The sequence below is a fragment of the Podarcis melisellensis genome (assembly GCF_964234715.1).
Source record: "Podarcis melisellensis genome assembly, chromosome: 9".
Taxonomy (NCBI): domain Eukaryota; kingdom Metazoa; phylum Chordata; class Lepidosauria; order Squamata; family Lacertidae; genus Podarcis; species Podarcis melisellensis.
The window spans coordinates 60,521,068-60,541,956 of NC_138541.1; the positions used below are offsets into that span (position 1 = coordinate 60,521,068).

The window sequence follows — 20,889 nt, forward strand, 5'->3', positions numbered from 1 at the left end:
CACTACACTCATGTATTGGCAACTCAGTGCTTGGCACCAATGGGCAATGCAGGTCAAAGAAAGCACAGAGCCAAGGGGGTCAAGCTACTTCTCCCTTTTATTCACTTGCCACACTTATTAGGAGTATTTATTAAATTTGTAGGCCACCCTTCATCCGAAGATCCTATGGCAGTTCACAACAGAAAAATACAAAACGAGAATACAAAATACATAGTAAAATAAAAACAAACCACTAACTACCCACCTCCCACAAACACATTTAAAAAGCCACAGAGTGCTAATCAGCCAAACGCCTGGTTAGAGAGATATGTTTTTGCCTGGCGCCTACCAGTACCTTCACAATCTGGGACTTTGTGTACAGCCTGTGTGATTTTGGCAGTTCCTCTTCCTCCTGAGTCAGCTCCAAGAAGATTGTCTGGGACTAAAAGGTTTATTTTAGCCACAAGGCTGTAGCTCCAAGGAGGAGATGGGTAAACAGTGGGCCACTTGGTGGTTATCCATTGGCCAGATTTAGCTCATGAACCAGCAGGTCTCTACCACTACATCCTGGCTGTACTTTAAGAAGTCAGGTTAGGGAAGATGCCTGTCTGTGGAGGAAGATGGCAAACCATCTGCATCTGGTAGGAACTGAAGCTGGAATTGTGCGTTTGCTTAAGGGGCTTTAAGGTGTTCCGGATGTTACTTTTTGTGGGAAGATGCCAATGTCACCACTGAATGGTTAGATGTCTGCTAGTTTTATTTTGAAGCAAAGTGTCTAAACTTAGAACCTGGTAAGAAATAGGAAAAAGAAATACAAAAACAAAATGCCAAACAATCACGCAATTCGTAGAACCTGTGTGTATAGCCCATACATAGAAGCACAGATTCATACCAAAGATGTCACAACATGAACTGCTCCAACCATGACCTCAGTGTTAGCCCCTGAAATGAATGCATGGAAGCCACCAACTAGTGTGAGCTTGCTTGCAGAATGAGCAAGGGTGACCTCTCTTCCACCCAGCCTCTGCTGTGAGCTTCAAGCAGGAAAGCAACCCTAAGGGAAAAACAACAACAACAAAACCCTAAAGGGTGTGTGGGAAATGCCACATATAGCTGGCCTTTCTTTGAATTCATGTGCAGAAAATGCAGCCACCCTATCAAAAAACATCTCCTTATCCACATGAAACACCAGAATAACATTAACATCAGAGAAAAGGCTCTTTCCAGATTATATTGATGCTTCCTCTGACCCAGTTCCAAAACAATCAAACTTGTAGCTTTCATTACTTTTGGAATTGCCACAGATACACCATTTACTGCATGACAATACATTAATAGCGTCACTGATAATCCTGTCTGCATTACACTGAAAACAGATTTTAAAATAATGTTGGCCAATATGAAATCAAATTGAGTGTTCAGGTTTTAATCAAGTTTTATGTGAATTCCTTGGATTTTGTGTTTGTTCTCAGTAACCACTAAATCATATCCTAGTGTTTCCTCCAAGATGAGATATGGTTTGGGCATGATTAAAACTATAAAAATGATATCTACTGGGAAACACAGTTTTGTACAACTTATTTCATAATAAGCAATTTCTGTAGAAATTCACCATCACTGTCTATGAGAGATGTTATTGGTGGAAACAGTTAAAAATAAAACGTAGGGAAGGTATTTAGAAGAAAGTTCACTCTCCTCCTCAATCCCAATCTCTCAGCTAAAAATTCAAGTGAGAAACTGCAGTGGGAGCATCTCCAGAGTTATAAACTATTTTGAAATATAAGCTGCAGATAAAGTACTCCCCACACTTGCAGCTATTTCTGTGAAGGCAAACTAAAGAGGTTCCAATTTCCTGACACGACTTTCAGAAATGTCTCAGGCTTGGATTGCAATTGGAGACCCACACAGACACCAACACTGTTTGTACTGGCAGATGCATTCAAGAGCAGTTTTTAGCAATCAACAGGCAAATAAAACATGATGAATGGAACGGAGATCTTTTTATCTTGTGTTGCACAGTTTGGAATACCATGTTACACCTGTACTTTTAAAGCACAACCCTGAGACTACAATCCTGTGCACACTTACTTAGGACTAAGTCTTACTGAACTCAGTGAGACTTATTTCCAAGTAAATATTGTTATGAGTAAATGACTCAGAAACAATTTTAATAACACCACCAATGTGTAACAAAAAGACTAGAAAGAAATATAAACTTCTCTCTTTTTGTTTCTTTGTTTGATACATAATAGAAACTTAAGGTGCAACATTTTACAAACTTATATGGGAATAAATATGATTAAACTCAAGGGTACTTCTGAGTTGATGTATAGCATTGCACTACAAATCTATGTTCCAGTCAACATAAATTTCACATTTGCATCAGATTTAAGCAAAGTCAATTAAATGCGCTTAAGACAAGGATATCAGTACAGTATGTTTATCCTTTGCTTTAAAAGTATTCAAAGCCAACATCCTTGGCTTTTTGAGAACATGATCAGAACTTTGACATAAATGCATGTTACAAAACTGAAAAAGGCTTTACATAAAATAGGCATAATGCAGCTGATTAAGTAACTCCAGCTGATTAAGTAACTCCAGTCCCTCTGATTTTAACTCGAATGATGTAACTGCTTACTTTTCCAATCGAGTAAGTTACTATGCCCATGGGCCCTTTGAAGGGAACACAACAGAGTCTATGCCCCATGCCATGCCTTAAATCAGCAGCCCTGCCTGCCCTAATAGCTCTAATCAATCTGAATTTTTATTGATGTTATTGTTTAGAAAGAAGACCATTGCAACATGGGGACCAATACAAGACTGAGACTCGTCTGCCTTGTAGCATAGTGTACTGTACATAATTTAACACACAAGTATTCTTTTTGGACCAATAGAAATGAAAATAAAAGAAGCTTTTATTTAAAAAATGGTTATCTTAGTAGCTTAAAACTTTTGTCTCCTGGCTGAGCCCTTATGAATATACACATATAGGCTGGCAGTGTTCTAGCTTTGTTCACAGGATTGCTGTCCACATTAGAGAATATAATTGAGAATCAGACTGTGATATCATTTTACTTCCTTGTCCACTTGTGACTAACTGTTGACAGCTTTTCTATTATCAATAAATGCTAACTCTTTATTATCTAGGCTTATGTTGCATGGAGATAGGTCAGATTTCCTTAACCACACAATTATTTGTTCTGAAGCTGGTAAAGGTAACAGTTTTTGATGCAGCAGGAAACCCTTATGCCTCTAAGCATGCACACAGAGAAGACATTTCACGTGCTATAGAAAAGACTGTAAAATCTATTATTTAGCAAGAAGTGCCGAGTTTTAAAATCAGCACATAAGCTGGGTCTATGCTCAGTGGTGCCCACCACCAGAATCCACTCTGTTTTTTGCCATGGCCTTTTCCTAAGGAAGTAATGGGATAAAATATTGTTAAATATCTACATATTCGGTGTCTGAACGTTGAACATTTGAAAAAGCCATAGCTCCACAGTGTGGCTGTTTTAGGGAACTGCAGCACAACAAGGCATCCTAGGGATGCAGAGAAAAGGGAGACATGAAAGAGGGCAGGATATTGGCAGGGGGAAACCAGTGGGTAGAAAGGCGAGTTGCTTAGTTTCACCAACTGTATGTGTGGTGGGAAATTGGGATTGTGGCCCACATTCCCCATAATATAACCTGTCTGCCTTGCCCTCATATGTCTTAATGTGCACACGGGGGCCTATATGTGTTTCCTTGTCCATACGAACTGTATGCCCCCCAACTGCAAAACTAGGTGCAAAGCTCCTGTTGATCAAGTTGCAAGCATGGGGCTCTACCTATACACCATGTGCAACAATAAAAGGTAGACTGGATGGTGGTGGTTTTCAATGTTCACTGTAATCTCTACATTTGTCAGATCTTCCTTGCTTCTTGTCAGGACTGAGTTCCTGGGCTGGATTTTCTTGGTGCTATTATTCAACGGCTCAGGGCCACCTGTTGCTTATTGACCACATGGGGCCTTATTGGCTGTTTCGACTATATAGCAGCCTCCTGGAAAATCCAGGCAGGCCTTTGCTGTGGGCTGTTGATTTAGAACATCAAACTAGACTCACATTTTTCATTGTTCTGCAAGGCATGTGCTTGCGAACTAGAATTTATTATTTGCTTTTGGTCTTATTCCTGAGTTTAGAGCTGACCTATAGCTTAATGGTTGAATTATGTGAGTTTGGCACTCTGCTGTTTCACAGAGTTCTCTCCTTATAAAGTTAAAGGATTGTATTGAGGGTTTTTTTAAAAAAAAAATAGGGCAATGAAAGCTACTTCTCTCTTAGTGCTACAATGGTGTCTCCTATGTTAAAAGAGTAATACTGTATAACTGCACAAACATAGTGGAGAAAGAAAAAAACAGCTTGCTATTGCGGAGATGGGGAAAGCCTGTTCAACTATTTCCTCCCCCCCCCCCCAAAAAAAAACCCAACACCTTGGAAATGATTGGGAAATGGTACAGGAAAGGATAGCTATGCACAGTTTTTTTTCTTTTTAAACATGATGTTTTGCCCCAAAATTTCAGGAATGGGGACATTTGTCCAATGGGTGCCGAACACTGACGTTACATTATGTTGAGTTGGATCATTTGTCCATCTTGTTCAGTGCAATCTTCTCTCTGCAGTGAGTGGTAGTGGCTCTCCAAGGTTTCAAACCAGGGTCTTTTGCAGCCTACCTTGGGGTAATTCCAGGGCGTGAACCTGGAACTTTCTACATTCAAATCATATACTCTTCCTCTGAAGTATAGACCTTCCCCTAAGAACATAACTTTCTCTCAGGAGTACTGATTGTGCTTCTGGATCAATGCTACAGATTTTATCAGATATTTATTGAGCTATAAGATGGATCATTTAAATCACTGGTCGCCAAACGTTTCAGGCACAATTGCAAAAAAGACAAACTGTTGTGAGCACCACACAGACAACAAAGCACACACCATACCTTATTCTATGGGCTACAAGATGCTTCTTTCAAGCCTCATTTCAGCAGGTGACCCCATGGGCACCAGGGAAAGCCTTTGAGGGCACATGAGTGCCATATTAGTGGCCCTTGATTTAAATCAAACGTCATTTTTTGCTCCATGTTTAAAATGTCTACTTTTCTGACAAGTCGGTTAAAAAGTTTATTTCTCTCAGGAGAGCTAGATGAACTCAAGTTTCAATTATTTCTGCTCCTTCAAATGAAAATCAGCTGCATCTTTAAAGTTATGAGCAACCTTACAAAGAAAATAAATGAGGTCTGCAGCATTTGACAGAAGATAGAAAAGGGCACCAGTACAATTTTTGCTGGCATTAACGTTTATATAAATCTGAGTGATGGGGGGGGGAGTGTTTCTCTAAGTATTTCCTCGTAACTTTGCAGATTGTCTTAACATTTGCTAGTCAAATGCTATAAAGACATCTTAAGGCAGCCCTGTTCAGGGAAGTTTTTAACGTGTGATATTTTACTGTATTTTTGGTTTTTATGGAAGCCGCCCAGAGTGGCTGGGGAGGCCCAGCCAGATGGGTGGGGTATAAATAATAAATTATTATTATTATTATTATTATTATTATTATTATTATTATTATTAACAATACTAACTCTAATCCCACAGTTGAATGTCCTGTCTGGGTAATTTTAATAGAGAGATGCTTACAAAAGCCTTGGTGTCAGATATAAACAATAAATTACATAATAATCCTCCATCACGAAGCTAAAGCTAGCAACCAATGTTTGGGGAGTTTGCTGTGTCTTTTCTATGCCTTTCATAGCGGAATAATGTACATAATCCTCATCAGTTCTCAGTCCTGACTGGCTGTGTAGTCTGGTAGCCTACTGTACTATTGATCAGAATGCCAGACACTTCCACTAGCCTTTCAGTAGTGTGCATGTATTGTATTGTTCCAGTTATATCCCACTTTTCACTAAAGGAATTCAAGGTAGCATACATGGTTACTTACTGCTTCCCATTTTACCCTAACAAACCCTGTTAGATAGGTTAGGTTGAGTGGTGGTGACTGACTAGTGCAATGTCACTCACTGAGTTTCGTGGCTAAGTGAGGATTTGAACCTTGGTCTCTCAGGTCATATTCCAACACTCTAAAGAATAGAAATACACATCCATGTGAAATAATATGGTTTTGTAACAAAAAGTGAACACACTGAAGTTAATGTGCAATTTGATGCTCGGTGTTATTTATTTATAGGGGTTACTAGCAATCTTTCCAATACAAAATACACATGAAAGCCTCAAAATAAAAGACTATACAGTAAGAAAAACACCACGTGAAATACTAAAATAAAAGAAAATGTGGATAACTTTCATCTTTCTTCTGAACTCATTAAGTATAATCACTAATAAATAGTGGCTTTAAAATAACCTAAGAACTACCAAACTTGCCAGGCACAAAGTCACTTAGATAAACATCCTATTTCTAGCCAGTACTGAGGACATTTACAGCAAACATGGGACAAATCCAGTACTCCAACTGATCGCAACTGGGTACTGCTATACTTAACTGTCCAATTGTAATACGATACTATTGGTACTGTTGCATACTCGTCGCCTCTAGGCAAAACAAAGCTTATGTTTATGCAACTGCACTTTTACTCTTCCCTCTCCAATCCCTCCTTGCCTATCATGTCCCTAAGTCAGTTAAGAGCATATGCTGGAAGCCAACTTTGGGGTGGGGGGAATTCTTCACATTAGATTCTTGCTGTTGGTCCTAATAGTTACTTTAAATCTTTATTGGGGAACTGGAATCAAACAAAGGCTGGTTACAGTATAAGCCAGCTATTACAAGCCTCAAAAATATGGATTTTTCTCAAAACACATTCCCAAAAAATATTATTCTAAGTTGCAGATTGGAGTCAGGTTGACAATGGTGCAATACCAATTGGGTGCTATTATTATCCTAAGCAACAAATATATTTGGCTGTTCAGAAAAAAAACCCCTGGGTAATTTCCATGGACCCCCTGCAGTCCATGGACCACCAGTTGGTAACCACTGCTGTATCTTCTTGTTTTTCAGTCTTTTGGCTAAGATAAAGAATAATAAAATGCACCTGTGTGGTGGCCCTCTTTTCCTCTCTTCCAACTCCTGCTACAAAGTTGCATTCTTTTACTTGAGCTTCTAAATTGACTTGGTGTAAAAAAATTGGAAAGCCAAATATTTTCCCAAACTCTGAACTTTAGATACTGAGTGAAGCAACTGCTCAAAATTGTGTTAGCAGGGCAGAGCCATTTGAAAATATTGGTGGATTTTGAACAGCTTTTAGACAAGTCACAATTTCTCTATTTCCAGAAATAAAAGACTTATTGGGGTTTTTCAGTCATAGACATTTTGTTAGCTTGCATGGGAAAAGGGGCTTCTAACAGCTGAAACATTACAGTGGAACCTCGGGTTGCGAATGTGATCCATGCGGGAGGCAAATTTGCCACCTGCAGCGCCATGTCTGCGTGCGCAGGCGCGCGACATGATTTGGCACTTCTGCGCATGCACAAAGCGAGATTTAGCACTTCTGTGCATGTGCCAAAACCCAGAAATAACCTGTTCCGGTACTTCTGTGTTCGGCATGTCCGTAACCCGAAAACGTGCAACCCGCAGCATTCACAACCCAAGGTATAACTGTATATGAATACCTGTTAGATTGTGAAACCTGTAGAAATCCAGAAATGTTTCATACAAATCAAGATAAGGCAGCTTTTTCATCCTGAGAGCCACATTACCTCAGAGAGAAGCTTGTGGGAGCCATGTGCCCATGGTAGGTGGGACCAAAGGTAAAAGTGGGCATAACATTGGGTATGACTCTTTCCTTTATACATTCCAGCCATGCAAATGCAGATGTTTCTACATACACCCCTCCATATGCCATCTAGGATGTGAGAAGCATTATTAGAGGTCAACAATACATTCTAGTCAAACAAAAGCACTAAGGAAGCATACAGTGAGGGGAGGGCATAGCCATAGGAAAGGGTTCTGCCTCTGGGCTTGAGGTTTCCCAGCCCAATATAAATATAAGCCCACCTTGTAAGTGCCTGTTAACCAGCAATTAATAGGCCAGCATGTGTTTATTGTTTGGCCAGGCCAATAAGTTTCTCAAGATACTGTACTTCCTATGCATGTTTGTGGAACTAAATATCAAAGACGAACACTTCAATAGCATTCTGAGATCAAAGGTTTTAAGAAGGCTTGTTTTCTCATTGAAGCAAAACCACCTGATGCTGAAATTGTTTGACTGGCCTCTGTAGAGGAGATCAAAGACTAAAGAATAAGATTTGGCGATATAAAACTAACTTGTATTTTTGTATTTCCAGAGATAGAGAATCTATACCTGCATAGAACCTAGGGGACCTCATATGAATGTCTACTATTTCCCCTATCAGTCCATCATAAAACTCTTTCAACATGTAGGAAATGATGGGTTAATCACCAGCAATTGGGGGTTTTTCTCTCTCTCTCTCCTCCCCACTTTTATTTTATTTTCTTGCTTTGTATACTACCTAGCCTTATTAAGAGTTCAGGAGAACTCAAAAGATTGTGCATTGCTTTGTGATATTTTGGTTGGCCTAATAAAGATATTGTCCTAATGTGGACATTGATTTTTTTCATTTCAACCAACCATTACCCTTTGTACTGTATAGTTATACTTTCATCTTATTATTTAACTCTAAAGGTTGTATAGAACAGTATACTTTCTCTCCTCCATGAGCATGCTGTTGATTCCTTCCTAATTCAGGCATACCATTCTTTGAATGGTTTACATAATCAATTTGGACATTGGGCAAGCCATGCTTTATGCAAGCCTGAGAGAAAGAACCTCTGGCCTTCCAGATGTTATAGAGTACAGCTCCCACTATCCCTGACCATTGACCATGCTTACCCCAGTAAGCTCGTGGGAGTTGCAGTCTAATAGCATCTGGCTCACAGGTTCCCCACACCTGGTGTAAGTCAAAGTATGCGTCCAAACCAGAACCTACTTCCAGTCATGATTTCTGGTTCATGGTTGGTGCAAACCAGCATTTGCCAGTTTGTTAACTTTACTTTCCCCAAAGAAGGAAGTGAGGAAGAAAATTGGAGTGTGCGAGAAAGTGCTTAACTGCACGTTTCTCTCACTTCCTTCTTAAATAAAAACTTACTGTTAATGAGTTTGCTAACCTACGGTATAAAATGCATGTTCAGTGCTATACATTTTGTCTTTCACTGATATGGCCAGGACCTAAAATGGAAAGTCCTGTCTCTTCCAGGACTTGCACTTCTGCAGAGGGATTTTTGTTTTTTGAGTAATAGATACACCCAAATCACAAACTTCCATTTATGTTCAAAAGGCAAAAGAAAGGGTTCAAAGAAAGCACAAGTCAAGAGTCACATTGGAACACTGAACCAGCATAGTTCTTCAGATCCTGGCCAATGTCTGCTACCATATTACAGCCACATCATTATAATAGTGTGAGAGAGCTCATGGATCTCAAGCAAAGTCTCGTGAAAAATACCCATTCTCAACTTCAAAAACTTCCACATGGCTGAGAAGCCACCTAATGACTAAAGTAAAAACCATTCCCCAAGTTTAAAATGCTACCCCAAAAACAATCTTACGGACAGATTTTTTTAAAGATACATTTGTCCTTCAGATTACAAATACCAGAACTAGTTTAGAGGCTCACTACATATTTGGCAGCAAAGTATTTTTAAAAAAATGTTTTTCTAATGAAATATTTGTTTTACTTGGTATAAACAAGGGTCACAATTATTTGAGCTTCTTCCAAATCAGGATCCTTTTTACATGATAGGACTTTTAGAAAAGGACAAGATGTTTATGTTATGTTATGCTTTAGAACTATAAATTTTGCATCCATTTGATGTTTGTAGCTGTGTGAAAATGTTCGGCTCTTTCCTAGAACATGATGTTAATAATAAACCCATACCCCCAAAAGAAACTAAAACATGCACAGTCCTCTACTTAACTGTTTTGTTCTTCTTGTTTTGTCAAACTGCTCCCAAAACTAGCCAAGCAAGTAAATGTTACCATCATTTTTTCACAGTGTAAAACAAAATGGGGCATTTTTGGTAGGCAGCAAACAGTGATCAATAATATATATTAACAAAAATAACCAATAATAACATCATCTACTAGTGTTTGAGGTGATTATTATTGCCATCAGTATTTGGGGAGGGGGCGGGGCAGGTAGACACCCCATGATTTTAATTGTCATGGTTATAACATAACATTCACTGATTGAGATCAACAGTTCTCAAAGCAAGGGACACTCGATCCATTCTGTTTTCACAATATGACATCATATAGCTACTAAAGATCAGAACTCCAGGCATATTGGGAACAGAGGAAGGAAAACAGGTAGAGAAGGAACTATCAGCCTCCTGCTATCTGGAACAAATCTGTAATGCTGTTGTCACAACACATTTATTACATAGCAGTTTGGGGCATGTCAGTCCCAGCACTGTTACCCTACACTTTAGTTAATACCCACAGTGGCAGACTTTAGGCTCTCAAATTTCAGTGGTGACCTGTGCTACGCTAAAATTCACCATCACTCTTGTCTCTCATGCTCCATTCTACAGCACTGTTGTGGCACCCCCTGCAGCACAGCGCCCAGTGCAGCCAAGCCAGTCGTGCTAAAACAGCCTTTGACACCCAGATCCTGTGGTTCAAGGAATTACACATAGACTAATATTTACTAGCATGTGGTCTGGAATGGAAAGAGGTATGTATACTGCAGACTTAAAACTGGTTTATCAGTTATTCCCTTTCCTAGAGGAACTGCAATTCCATTCTTTGGGGAGCCTATGATAAGCCATATTTATTGTGGGGACGCGGGTGATGCTGTGGTCTAAATCACTCAGCCTATTGGGCTTGCCAATCAGAAGGTTGTACAAACACAAAAGCAAAAACTTTTATCACAAGTTATCTATGGCGTGTCTATACTATTGATTCATATTACAGTAGTTTTATACAAGTTCAAGTAGCCCCTCAAAAAGCTACTGAGGGTGCTGAGAATTGACAACCCTGGCCCACCACCAATCTAAAGTTTTCATTATTTTATGCAGAAAGGAAGTTCCAATGGAAAGAAAATGGCTAAAAATATTAATGGTCCCCAAATACACTGCCATATTCAGAGATAACTGTACTAACTGAATCTGTTCTCTGGGTAACAGAAGCTGAGAGTTAAAGACATATGGCACAAACAGGATAATTATCACTCCCTAACTGCCCTATTTAGGGATGCTGGTGGCGCTGTGGGTTAAACCACAAAGCCTAGGACTTGCCGATCAGAAGGTCGGCAGTTTAAATCCCCGAGACAGGGTGAGCGCCCGTTGCTCGGTCCCTGCTCCTGCCAACATAGCAGTTCAAAAGCACGTCAAAGTGCAAGTAGATAAATAGGTACCGCTCCGGCAGGAAGGTAAATGGCATTTCCGTGCACTGCTCTGGTTCGCCAGAAGCAGCTTAGTCATGCTGGCCACATGACCCACAAGCTGTACGCCGGCTCCCTCGGCCAATATAGCGAAATGAGCGCCACAACCCCAGAGTCGGTCACGACTGGCCCTAATGGTCATGGGTCCCTTTACCCTTTACCTTTTTAACTGCTCTATTTGCACCACTTTTACTGAACAATTTCTTCGTGCACACTGACACAGACTGAATACCAAGCGTCATAGAGTACTAATATAATTTGTTTTAGAGGTCCTATATTTATGAAATAGGGGAAGCTCTGGATAAATGAATGGATACTTTGTTTTACATATTGAGAAAATAATCATATACAGCTTGTATGGAATAGAACTATTCACATCCACATCATGCATTTAAAGCACATTTATAGCATTTTAACAGTCATGGCTTCCTGTAAAGGATCTTGGGAAGTGTAGTTTACCTCTCACAGAGCCACAATCCCAGTAGCTTTATAAAACTACAGTTCCCTGGATTCTTTGTGTGATGTAACATATCTTAAATGTATGGCATGGATGTCAAACCATCACAGAAGCTGCATCTCTCTACCATACAATTTATTTAAATGCCATCTTAATTTGCAACACATTCTCTAAAAGAGCTGTTACTATCTCTCGGTTTGAATGTAAACAAAAATATATCACTTACTTTTGTTTGATCATCAGCTTTGAATACGTAACAGATACTTTGGGGGTTTGTTGCTCCATCTTTTATTAAGCAGGCAAAGTAGCTTGGATCATGACTGTTGTGAATCAGTTTGTGGACATGCTGTGGCTTACACTCAAATAGGCTGGAACAAATCAGAGGATCCCACTGCTGGGTTTTCCCTGTGTCTGCTTCACATCGCAGCCTGGTCGGTGAGACATAAAGCCGTATTTGGCTGGAGTTAGGATCTTCCTTCAAGGAGTGTGTGCTGAGCTGCCGAATCTCTGCCACAATCCAAGGGAGCACTGGCATAGTGGTTAGAGAGTGTACTGGCAGAGAACCTACTAGCTGAAGACTGAAGTCTATTGAGCCATCACTGGTTGCTTCAGGATTTTTAACTTTGAACGATATGGGATCCATGTTTGAGTCATCAAACAATTTTTTGATGAAGACTTTTACTTCTGAAAGAAAAGATATTTACATGGTTAACACAATTTTCCTCTTTTATCATTTAAGAGTCATGTCAGTGACTGTGTAAAATTAAGCAATAAAATGAAAAGCTTCTTGTGTAATTATACATATCAGACATTAACAACAGTGATTCACACTTAGGGCAAAAGTATTACAGGAGTCAAGTCATATTTAAACATGGGGATGTTAAAGCCTCAGATGATCCTCAGCCAGCTATAAAGTTTATTTCATTATTTAAAAGCCACAGCACTATAGTAGATTCATTCTGGTTGTTTGATATGGGTCCAATTATGAGCTACAACATTTTCATGCAAGGTTTTGTCTTCAGGCTCATTGAAAACACAAGAAAAAGCAAGACTGTTGAAGTCCAAATTAAAATATCCAAAGGTTTTAAGAAATACCGTACTTTTCCATGTATAAGACTACGTTGTTGTTTTTTACTAAAAAATAAAGTTTAAAAGTGGGGTAGTCTTATACACAGGGGCAATCTCCCCCCATTTTCTTAATTTTGAGTCCCCCAAAACAGGGGGCATCTTAATACACGGGGGCTTGTTGTACACAGAAAAATATGGTAGCTTGTGTAACAAGAACCACAGACTCCCACCATCCCCAGCCAGCATGGCAAATGGTCAGAGCAGACGAGAGCTGCAGTCCAACAACAGATGGAGGGTCACAGGTTCCTCACCCCTGTTTGAAGATATTGAGAAGGAGGAAGCATCACGACTTAGCAACACCATGGGCTAAGTAGGAAAGGGAAGACAGGGAGGCAGGCAGGGAGACAGCCAGAGTTTTGTCTGCAATAAGAAAACAAGTGTGGAAGGAGGAAGTAGGAGACAAAGATTGTGTGGGTGTTGGGTCTTGATTTGGGGACTAAATGATGCGAACAACCCTTCCCCCTTTTTCTTGAGTTCATATTGACTGCACATTAGCTTGCCCTTATCCTCTAGGAACTGGCCCTTTGACCTTCCTGGGGAGCATTCTTCTAAAGCAGTATCAAACCTATAGCAACCCATATATCTAGGGAGGTACAAAGGTGATGATACATCACACCACAAGAATCATATTACATTTTCTGGTCTACTATTTTTATCCTGACTTAATGCTTGTTTGCAACATAATGAAAGTTTGTGTACTTTGACAAATGTTCTCCTTACTTAAAATATGCAGTGGCTCAGCTTATAAGCACATTAAGACGATTGAGAGCAACTGTCAACAGTTCATAGCCTTTTGAACTCTGAGGGAGATAGCAAGAGTGCCTCTTTTTTCCATTTTATATAGTAATGTTCTTTTCAATCTCTGAGCTTAGCTACAGTCACAAATCCCACCATCTGTACTGCAGTGAGGCTCCTAAATAATAGCTCAGGAGTATTAGCCTCTTTCCTAAATAACATGCAGTACATAAGCAATCTCTTAAAACTGGCCTAAAATAGGACACATGAGTTCAAATTCCCATGCAGCCGTTCATAGATAGGAAAGTATCTTGTTTTAAAAGGAATGCTAGCTAAGAAATAAAAAGGTGGTGCTTAAGAACTAAGAAAGGAAAAGCTATACTTTATTATCAGAACAGCTTATTATTCCTGGACGCACATTTGTATGCTCCTCATTTACTTACTCAGAGATGTAGCATAAAATTTCTTTTCACCACAACTGATAGGAAAGCTGAAATTTGATATATCAATCACACAATCATTTTATTTGTAAGCCGCCTTTCCAAAATTAAAACCATGCTCAAGGCGGCTTACAACATATAAAAATATCACATAACAAAAGTGGTCAATAAACAATAAACAAAACATCAATAAACAAAAGCACAAAAGTATATGGACCATCCAACTCCAGAGAAGGTTGAACATGTTACCTCTCTCCCTCAAAATGTGGAGCATGGAGTCTAGTTCCTAACAGCAGTCAGTGAAATTCAAGGCACAGATTGGACAACACGTTGAGAATGTGGGGAGGTCTTAGTAACCCTCAGTTACTAGCTGAATGTTTGATTTATAGTGGCAGCCAGAAAATAGACTTGAAAAATGGGAGAAGCCACATATATTTGGTATCTTCTCCTCAACATGCTTTTAACAGTAAAGGTGAGAGACTTCTAGAGTAATACCAACTACTATAAGTAATTTTACCGTCATGTGTGTGTGCACATGTGCAACATCAGTGTGAATATTTTGAGATTAAGTGACCTGAATACTTTAGTACAGAGCTTTCCAAACTGTGTGTCGCGACATATTAGCGTGTTGGCTGCAATGTGTAGGTGTGTCGCACGAATGCTCCCCATGCTCCTCCTGGGGCTGGAAAGGGATTAGTTTAACCTCTGGTTTGCTAGTAAAACTGAATTACTGTGTTGCAAAATGATGCATGTCTAAAAAGTGTATCATCAACATGAAAAGTCTGGAATGTTCTTCTTTAGCATCTAAGAAAGAATTACAGTAAACCCACAACATAAGCAGGAGTTACGTTCTGGGGATCATGCCTAAACCCAAAACTACATATAGTTAAAGCCAGTGCTATTTTTCTAGAAAAAGAGGTACTGGAATTCACCATGAACACCTCCCCCGTTCTCTTAGAATGGAAATGGTGCCCACCTGAGATGTGCCGGAACTGAGTTCTGGTGAGTTTCAGCTGAAAAAAAGCCCTGGTCAAAGCACATTGAGTTCAATGGCAGGTGGGATGGCTAAATCATTTCCCCCAGAACCGTGCCTGCTTTCTTTCCCCTTTATTTGTTTTGCTATGCACATAAAGCTGAATGTGCACAAGTTAAATGCAAGTGAATTGTACTTACTGTAGTTAAATTAGGACATTATCACTTTGTGAGGTGCTTATAACAGTTCTAAGAATCCAGACTTTCCATTTGGGGGAGGGGAAACCCCACCTCTCTCAGTGATGAAACTGGGAACCACTCAGCTTCATCGCTGGGTTCCCAGGGGGTTCCCAGGCGGCAGGGCCTCTGGGGCAGATCAGAGAGAAGACTCCAGGGTCTGGTCCACTCCAGGAACATAAAAAGAGGACACAACCAACTTCCACCACAGTCACCCGCTGATCTTTCCACCCACCCACCCTCTAATGCTATTCTTTGTAATTTTGCTTTTATCTAATATTTAATTGTCACAACTTTCCTATGGCGGAAAAGGCACTAGGCTGAATCCTTATAAGGGAGGACCAGGCAAAGGTCACCATTTCCCAGCTAATGGAGATTCCCCTTAAGGGATCTTGGAGGGCAGAGATTTCTGTCCTGAAGCCCAGTTTGGGGGTTGATGAGCCATGGCACCCTCGCCTCAGTGGCCAGGGGAGGTTCTCTGTAAGTGGTTCATACTGTGCGGAAATCTCAAAATTGGTCAATCTTTGCTGTCCAGACACAGCTCATCACCCAACAGGCTGCCTTGGTGATCACATGGATATAGGCCTTCGCTTTGCCAAAGCTCTTGCGTTGTAATCAATAAAGCTATGGCCTCCCCCCCAACTTGTATTTTTTACTGACTGCTTCCCACACCCCAGAGCTACACTGCACATGGGCCTACAATGCACATACAAGGTGGACAAGTTTAGATAAATGGCCTCCACAGATTTAGTAACCTTGGCATCTTGGGATCAGTAACCTTGACCTATATGTGAATTGAGTCACTCTGCTTATAGATGTTTTGCAGATGCCTGATTCACCATCTACCCAAAGAACTGGCCATGGTGCAGGCTATAGTCTATTACTCCTCAAGAGGACATAATTGAGGGCTGGGAACATCACCCATTTAAAACCCTGGAGAGCCACTGCTGGTCAGTGTGGCCAATACTGAGTTAGATGGACCAGTGGTCTGACTGAGTAAAGGATAGCTTCCTACCTTCCTAACTACTCTAAGCAGTTTTCCCCTCTATGACTACAGCTACCCTTAAATATTCAGGTATGATGCATTTTGTAACCTTTCCCCTCTTTTATGCCCTGTCTCTGTAATTTTAATACTGCTAAAAAGCCTTTCCAAGCCCTTTACAAACATAGAGCTTGAAACCAGAGTGTACTGTGCTATGTATAACATTACTTTGCACGCTTCACTCTGAGCAGCACAATTGGAGTTTATTGCTGTGACATTCCTGAGACATTATTTTTACCCATAATACTCCAAGTGCACACCCTAAATACAGCACAAGCAAACTCCAAAGAGAAAAGTTGCTAACCAACCAGTACATTTTGGATTATTCTCCACTAGGAAATATTATACCCCTCATTGTACTTGTACAGATGAGGCTGGTTACAATATTTGGTTATTTTTGGAGTGAAGAAGGGGTTATCATCCTGCAATTGAAAAAGGAAACTGCCTCCCAAATTACATGCTTATTCCTAGGTTGTTTATGCTTCCATCATCACTAACGCAGGTGAACTTGTATCACTGGGATTTCAACATTACAGCAAAATCCCAGACTGAAATTGTATCCTAAGCTCTGCAGTGCTAAATGGCAGAGTGACCCTCTATCACTTGATCTCTGAACAGAAGAGAAAACCACACAAGCGCAGTGCTGAGTTATGAGCAAAGTTGGCGCCTTTAGTTCTACAATTTGTTATTGGCACAAGTTAGAGCCTACAAAGAACGTTCAAAGCTGTCTTTGAATCTCAACAAAATGATGCACTGAGAAATAAATCTATGCCTCTGTCTCTTAGAAAATGGAAATAAAGGTAAAGGTAAAGGTACCCCTGCCCGTACGGGCCAGTCTTGACAGACTCTGGGGTTGTGCGCCCATCTCACTTAAGAGGCCAGGGGACTTCCGGTGGAGCGCGTCTTCGGAGCGAGAAGGGATTCGGCTGAGAGCGCGAACCCGGTCCTACAAGGGAGGTAAAAGGGGGTGCAAAAGGGCGCAAGCACCCCAGATACACGTCCGGAGGGTGTCCGGAGATACAGGGGCCCAGCAGGGACTGGACGCTGCTCGCCCCACCGTCAGGTAACCTTTTAAAAAGGTGAAGAGAACGGCGGCGCTGAGCAGCAGGTACAGGGCAGCCATTTCCTCCCTCCCTGGTAGCGGACAGCCCAGATCTCGCAGAAGACTAGCGCTCTGCTTCCATACAAAAAGGAACCGGGGAGTGAGCTGTGTTTGAGGAGATACAACGATTTGGAATAGAGAAACCCGGTGAGAAACAGACTTTTTACGGGGGTTCAACTCTTATCCGGAATCAGCGAATACGCAGGGAAGCCTCAGAGCCGGGAAAATAAGAGAGTTTCCACCAGTGAGTTTATGTTCCCCTGAAAAGACTAACTTTACAAAACTACCCGACCAACAAATTTGTCGGTCGTTAAAAACAGGGGACAGAGGGCAAAGTTATCAGCCCAGAACCGGCCAAAAGATTAAAGACCAAAGGGGAAGGTGGAGAGGTGGCGTTGTTCGTAGCAAGGGTGAGCGGAAGAGAAGGAGCCGTCGCCATTAGGAGAAACGGAACGCGGAAGAGATTAAACAACAAAGGCTACCTACTTCAACAACGCGGTTCAGCGCGATTCTCAACTCTTGGCTGTACCTCGCCTACCCGATGAGGTTTTGGTGCTGATCTAAACGGATTATTAATCTCCGAGGGCGACTCCAAGGACTATATAGCGTCCGGCAACAGTCTCCCATCCCCCAGTCTAAACGGGAAGAGAGATCTCTCCTGGAGTCGAGCAGCAACAGCGAGCGCCATCTAGTGGATAAAGTGTACTACTACAACCAGATCTCCTTTTTCTCTCCTTTTTTTTCCTTTGGTCTCCCCCCCTGGACGCGTTACTTCTATTTTCATATGCTCTTGATTTCTTCGACTTTCTTTTCTTCCTTAGCTTGAACTGAAGGGGTTTTGAAGAGCGTCCTTTTATCTTATCTTTGTATACCCTCAAGGAGCTTATCAAGAGTATCTTGCCTACCATCCTCGCAGCTACCTTTGGTACTTTGGTAAGCCCATGACAAATATATGAAGACTCAACGTGAAAGGGACTAGTTGACTAAGTTTGACAATATAAAGACATACACTTATACTGACCGATGTGAACATTTATAAGGACTCTTAGGAGGAGCTGACAAGGACTGCCAAACACGTTGTTCCTGATCTACTAAGGGTTTAAGGGGAATTGGCCAACAAGTTTCTAAGTTAAGATTGTCTCCCGTACAAAGTACCCGGAACCCTTAACTAATTAAGATGTCTAACACGGGGAAAAGGCCTGAAGGGGGAACTCCAGGGGATAGAAAGGGATCTAAACAAGAAGGGGAGTTTAGGGCAGAGATTCTAAGAATGTTTGGCGAGATAAAACAAAGTGAGAAAAACGTTGAGCTTAAATTAGAACAATTAGAAAATAGAATGGAGAAAATGGATAAAAAAATAGATGAAACTGTTAACGAATTGAAGGGCCAACTAAAAGAGGTATTTAGAAGGACACAGGCAGTGGAAGAAGGTTTGAAAAAGACAAGATCAGAAATGAAAGATGTGAGACGTGAGGAGGATAAGATAAAAGCCGAGATACTGGAATTAAATAAAAGTCAAGAAGATATGAGAGATTTAATTGCTATGAATGAACTCAGACAAAGAGAAGCCAATCTTAGGATGAGAGCCGTTCCCGAAGTGCAAGGAGAAAACATAAAAGAGAAATTAACAACTGAGTTAGCTCTCTGGTTGGGAATCCCAATAGAAGAGATGGGAAAGGTAATACAATCTGCATTCAGATTGAAAGCAAAACCAACCAGAAATAAAAAATTTTTAGGAGACTGTTTAGTTACATTTAAGGATAAGGAAATGAGAAATATGATTCTCCAAAAAAACAGAGGGAAAAGGCTGAATATAGGGGGAAACTACATAGTAATCTTTAAAGACATTCCAGTTAGGCTTTTAAAACGCAGGGAACCATACAAGGAACTGGCCCAGACATTGAAAAGGAACAATATAGAGTTTAAGTGGGAGTTTCCTGAAGGAGTCTCCTTTACTTACAGGAGTAAGAGACAGAAATTGACAAACTTAGAAGAAACCAGTAAATTCCTAAGGAAATATAAAGAACTAAAAATTCAAAAAGAAGAAGATAAATGCGAGGAGGCTGAAGATGAGAAAGACCTAGAGGGTGAAACAGAGAGGACAGAGGGGGAGGAAGAAGAAGAGGAGGAGGAGACAGCGGGAAGGGTTTAAGGGGAGACAGTAGGCTCACATAAAAATAAACAATCATGGCGTTAAAAGTTTGGAGCTGGAATGTTAACGGATTGAACGACAAAAGCAAAAGGAATAAAATTGAGCACATCCTAAAGAAAGAATGTTTAGATATCATTTGTCTACAGGAAACCCACATAGCAAGAAAGCACAAAAGAATCCTGATTAATAAAAGATTAGGGAATGAATTCGCATCGTCGGACCGAAGCAAAAAAAGGGGGGTGGTTATTTATATCAACAAAAAAATCGAAGCGCAACAGCTCTTTAAAGACGAGGAAGGGAGGGTAGTGGGAGTACAGATCAATTGGCAAGGAGAAAACATAATAATAGTGGGGACATATGCACCCAATGACAAAAAATCGGAATTTTATAAGGTGATAGAAGGAATGCTATCCGATTACCTTGACCAGAAAATTATATTATTAGGAGATATGAACGGGGTGGTGTCCCTAGAGATGGACAGGTTAAGGGACAGTTCAGGTAAAGAAGGAAAGTTACCCCAAACCTTTTTCTCAATGGTTCAAAATTGTAATCTGGTAGACATTTGGAGGTTTAAACACCCCCAAGAAAGGCAATACACCTTCCACTCAGAACCGAACGACTCATCTTCGAGACTAGACCAGATTTGGATCTCAGCAGAATTAGTTCCAAGATCGGTACGAGTGGAGATCCAGGCTAAAACAATTTCCGACCACAACCCAATAAAAATGGAACTGAAAGGTCTGGAAAGAAGATCATATAGATGGAGAATGAAAGACTACTTGCTAGATGACCAAGAGGTAGTAGAGAAAGCTAAAAAAAGGTTAAAGGAATACTTTGAGGATAACTTAGGCAATGAAATTAGACCAAAAGTGGTGTGGGATGCAGGAAAGGCGGTGATGCGGGGCTTCTTCATTCAACAAGGTGCAATTAAGAACAAAAAAAGAGAAAAAGGGAAAAAAGAAATCCTCCAGCAGATAGGGAGAACGAACAAAAACTGATTAAAAATCCTAAAAATAAGAGAATAAAAGAGAACATTAAAGTTCTGCAAGCTCAGTATGCGATGCTGATAAATAGGGAAATTGAATGGAAAGTTAAAAAAATAAGACAGAGAAGTTTTGAATATGCTAATAAAACAGGGAAGCTACTAGCTTGGCAACTCAAAAAAAGGAAGGAACAGAACACAATAAACAAAATAGAAG

At 40.5% G+C, this 20,889-nt stretch overlaps 1 protein-coding gene across 3 annotated transcripts in view; it reads right to left on the reverse strand.

Moving 5' to 3' along the window:
* TBC1D1 (TBC1 domain family member 1) overlaps positions 1-20,889 on the reverse strand; it is an 88,692-nt gene that overhangs the window by 62,733 nt on the left and 5,070 nt on the right. For all 3 annotated transcript variants that reach the window (XM_081924369.1, XM_081924368.1, XM_081924370.1), the window contains exon 2: positions 12,109-12,566. In XM_081924369.1, coding sequence (XP_081780495.1) covers positions 12,109-12,525 — 417 coding nt within the window. In that variant the 5' untranslated portion in view covers positions 12,526-12,566. The remainder of the gene's footprint in view (positions 1-12,108; positions 12,567-20,889) is intronic.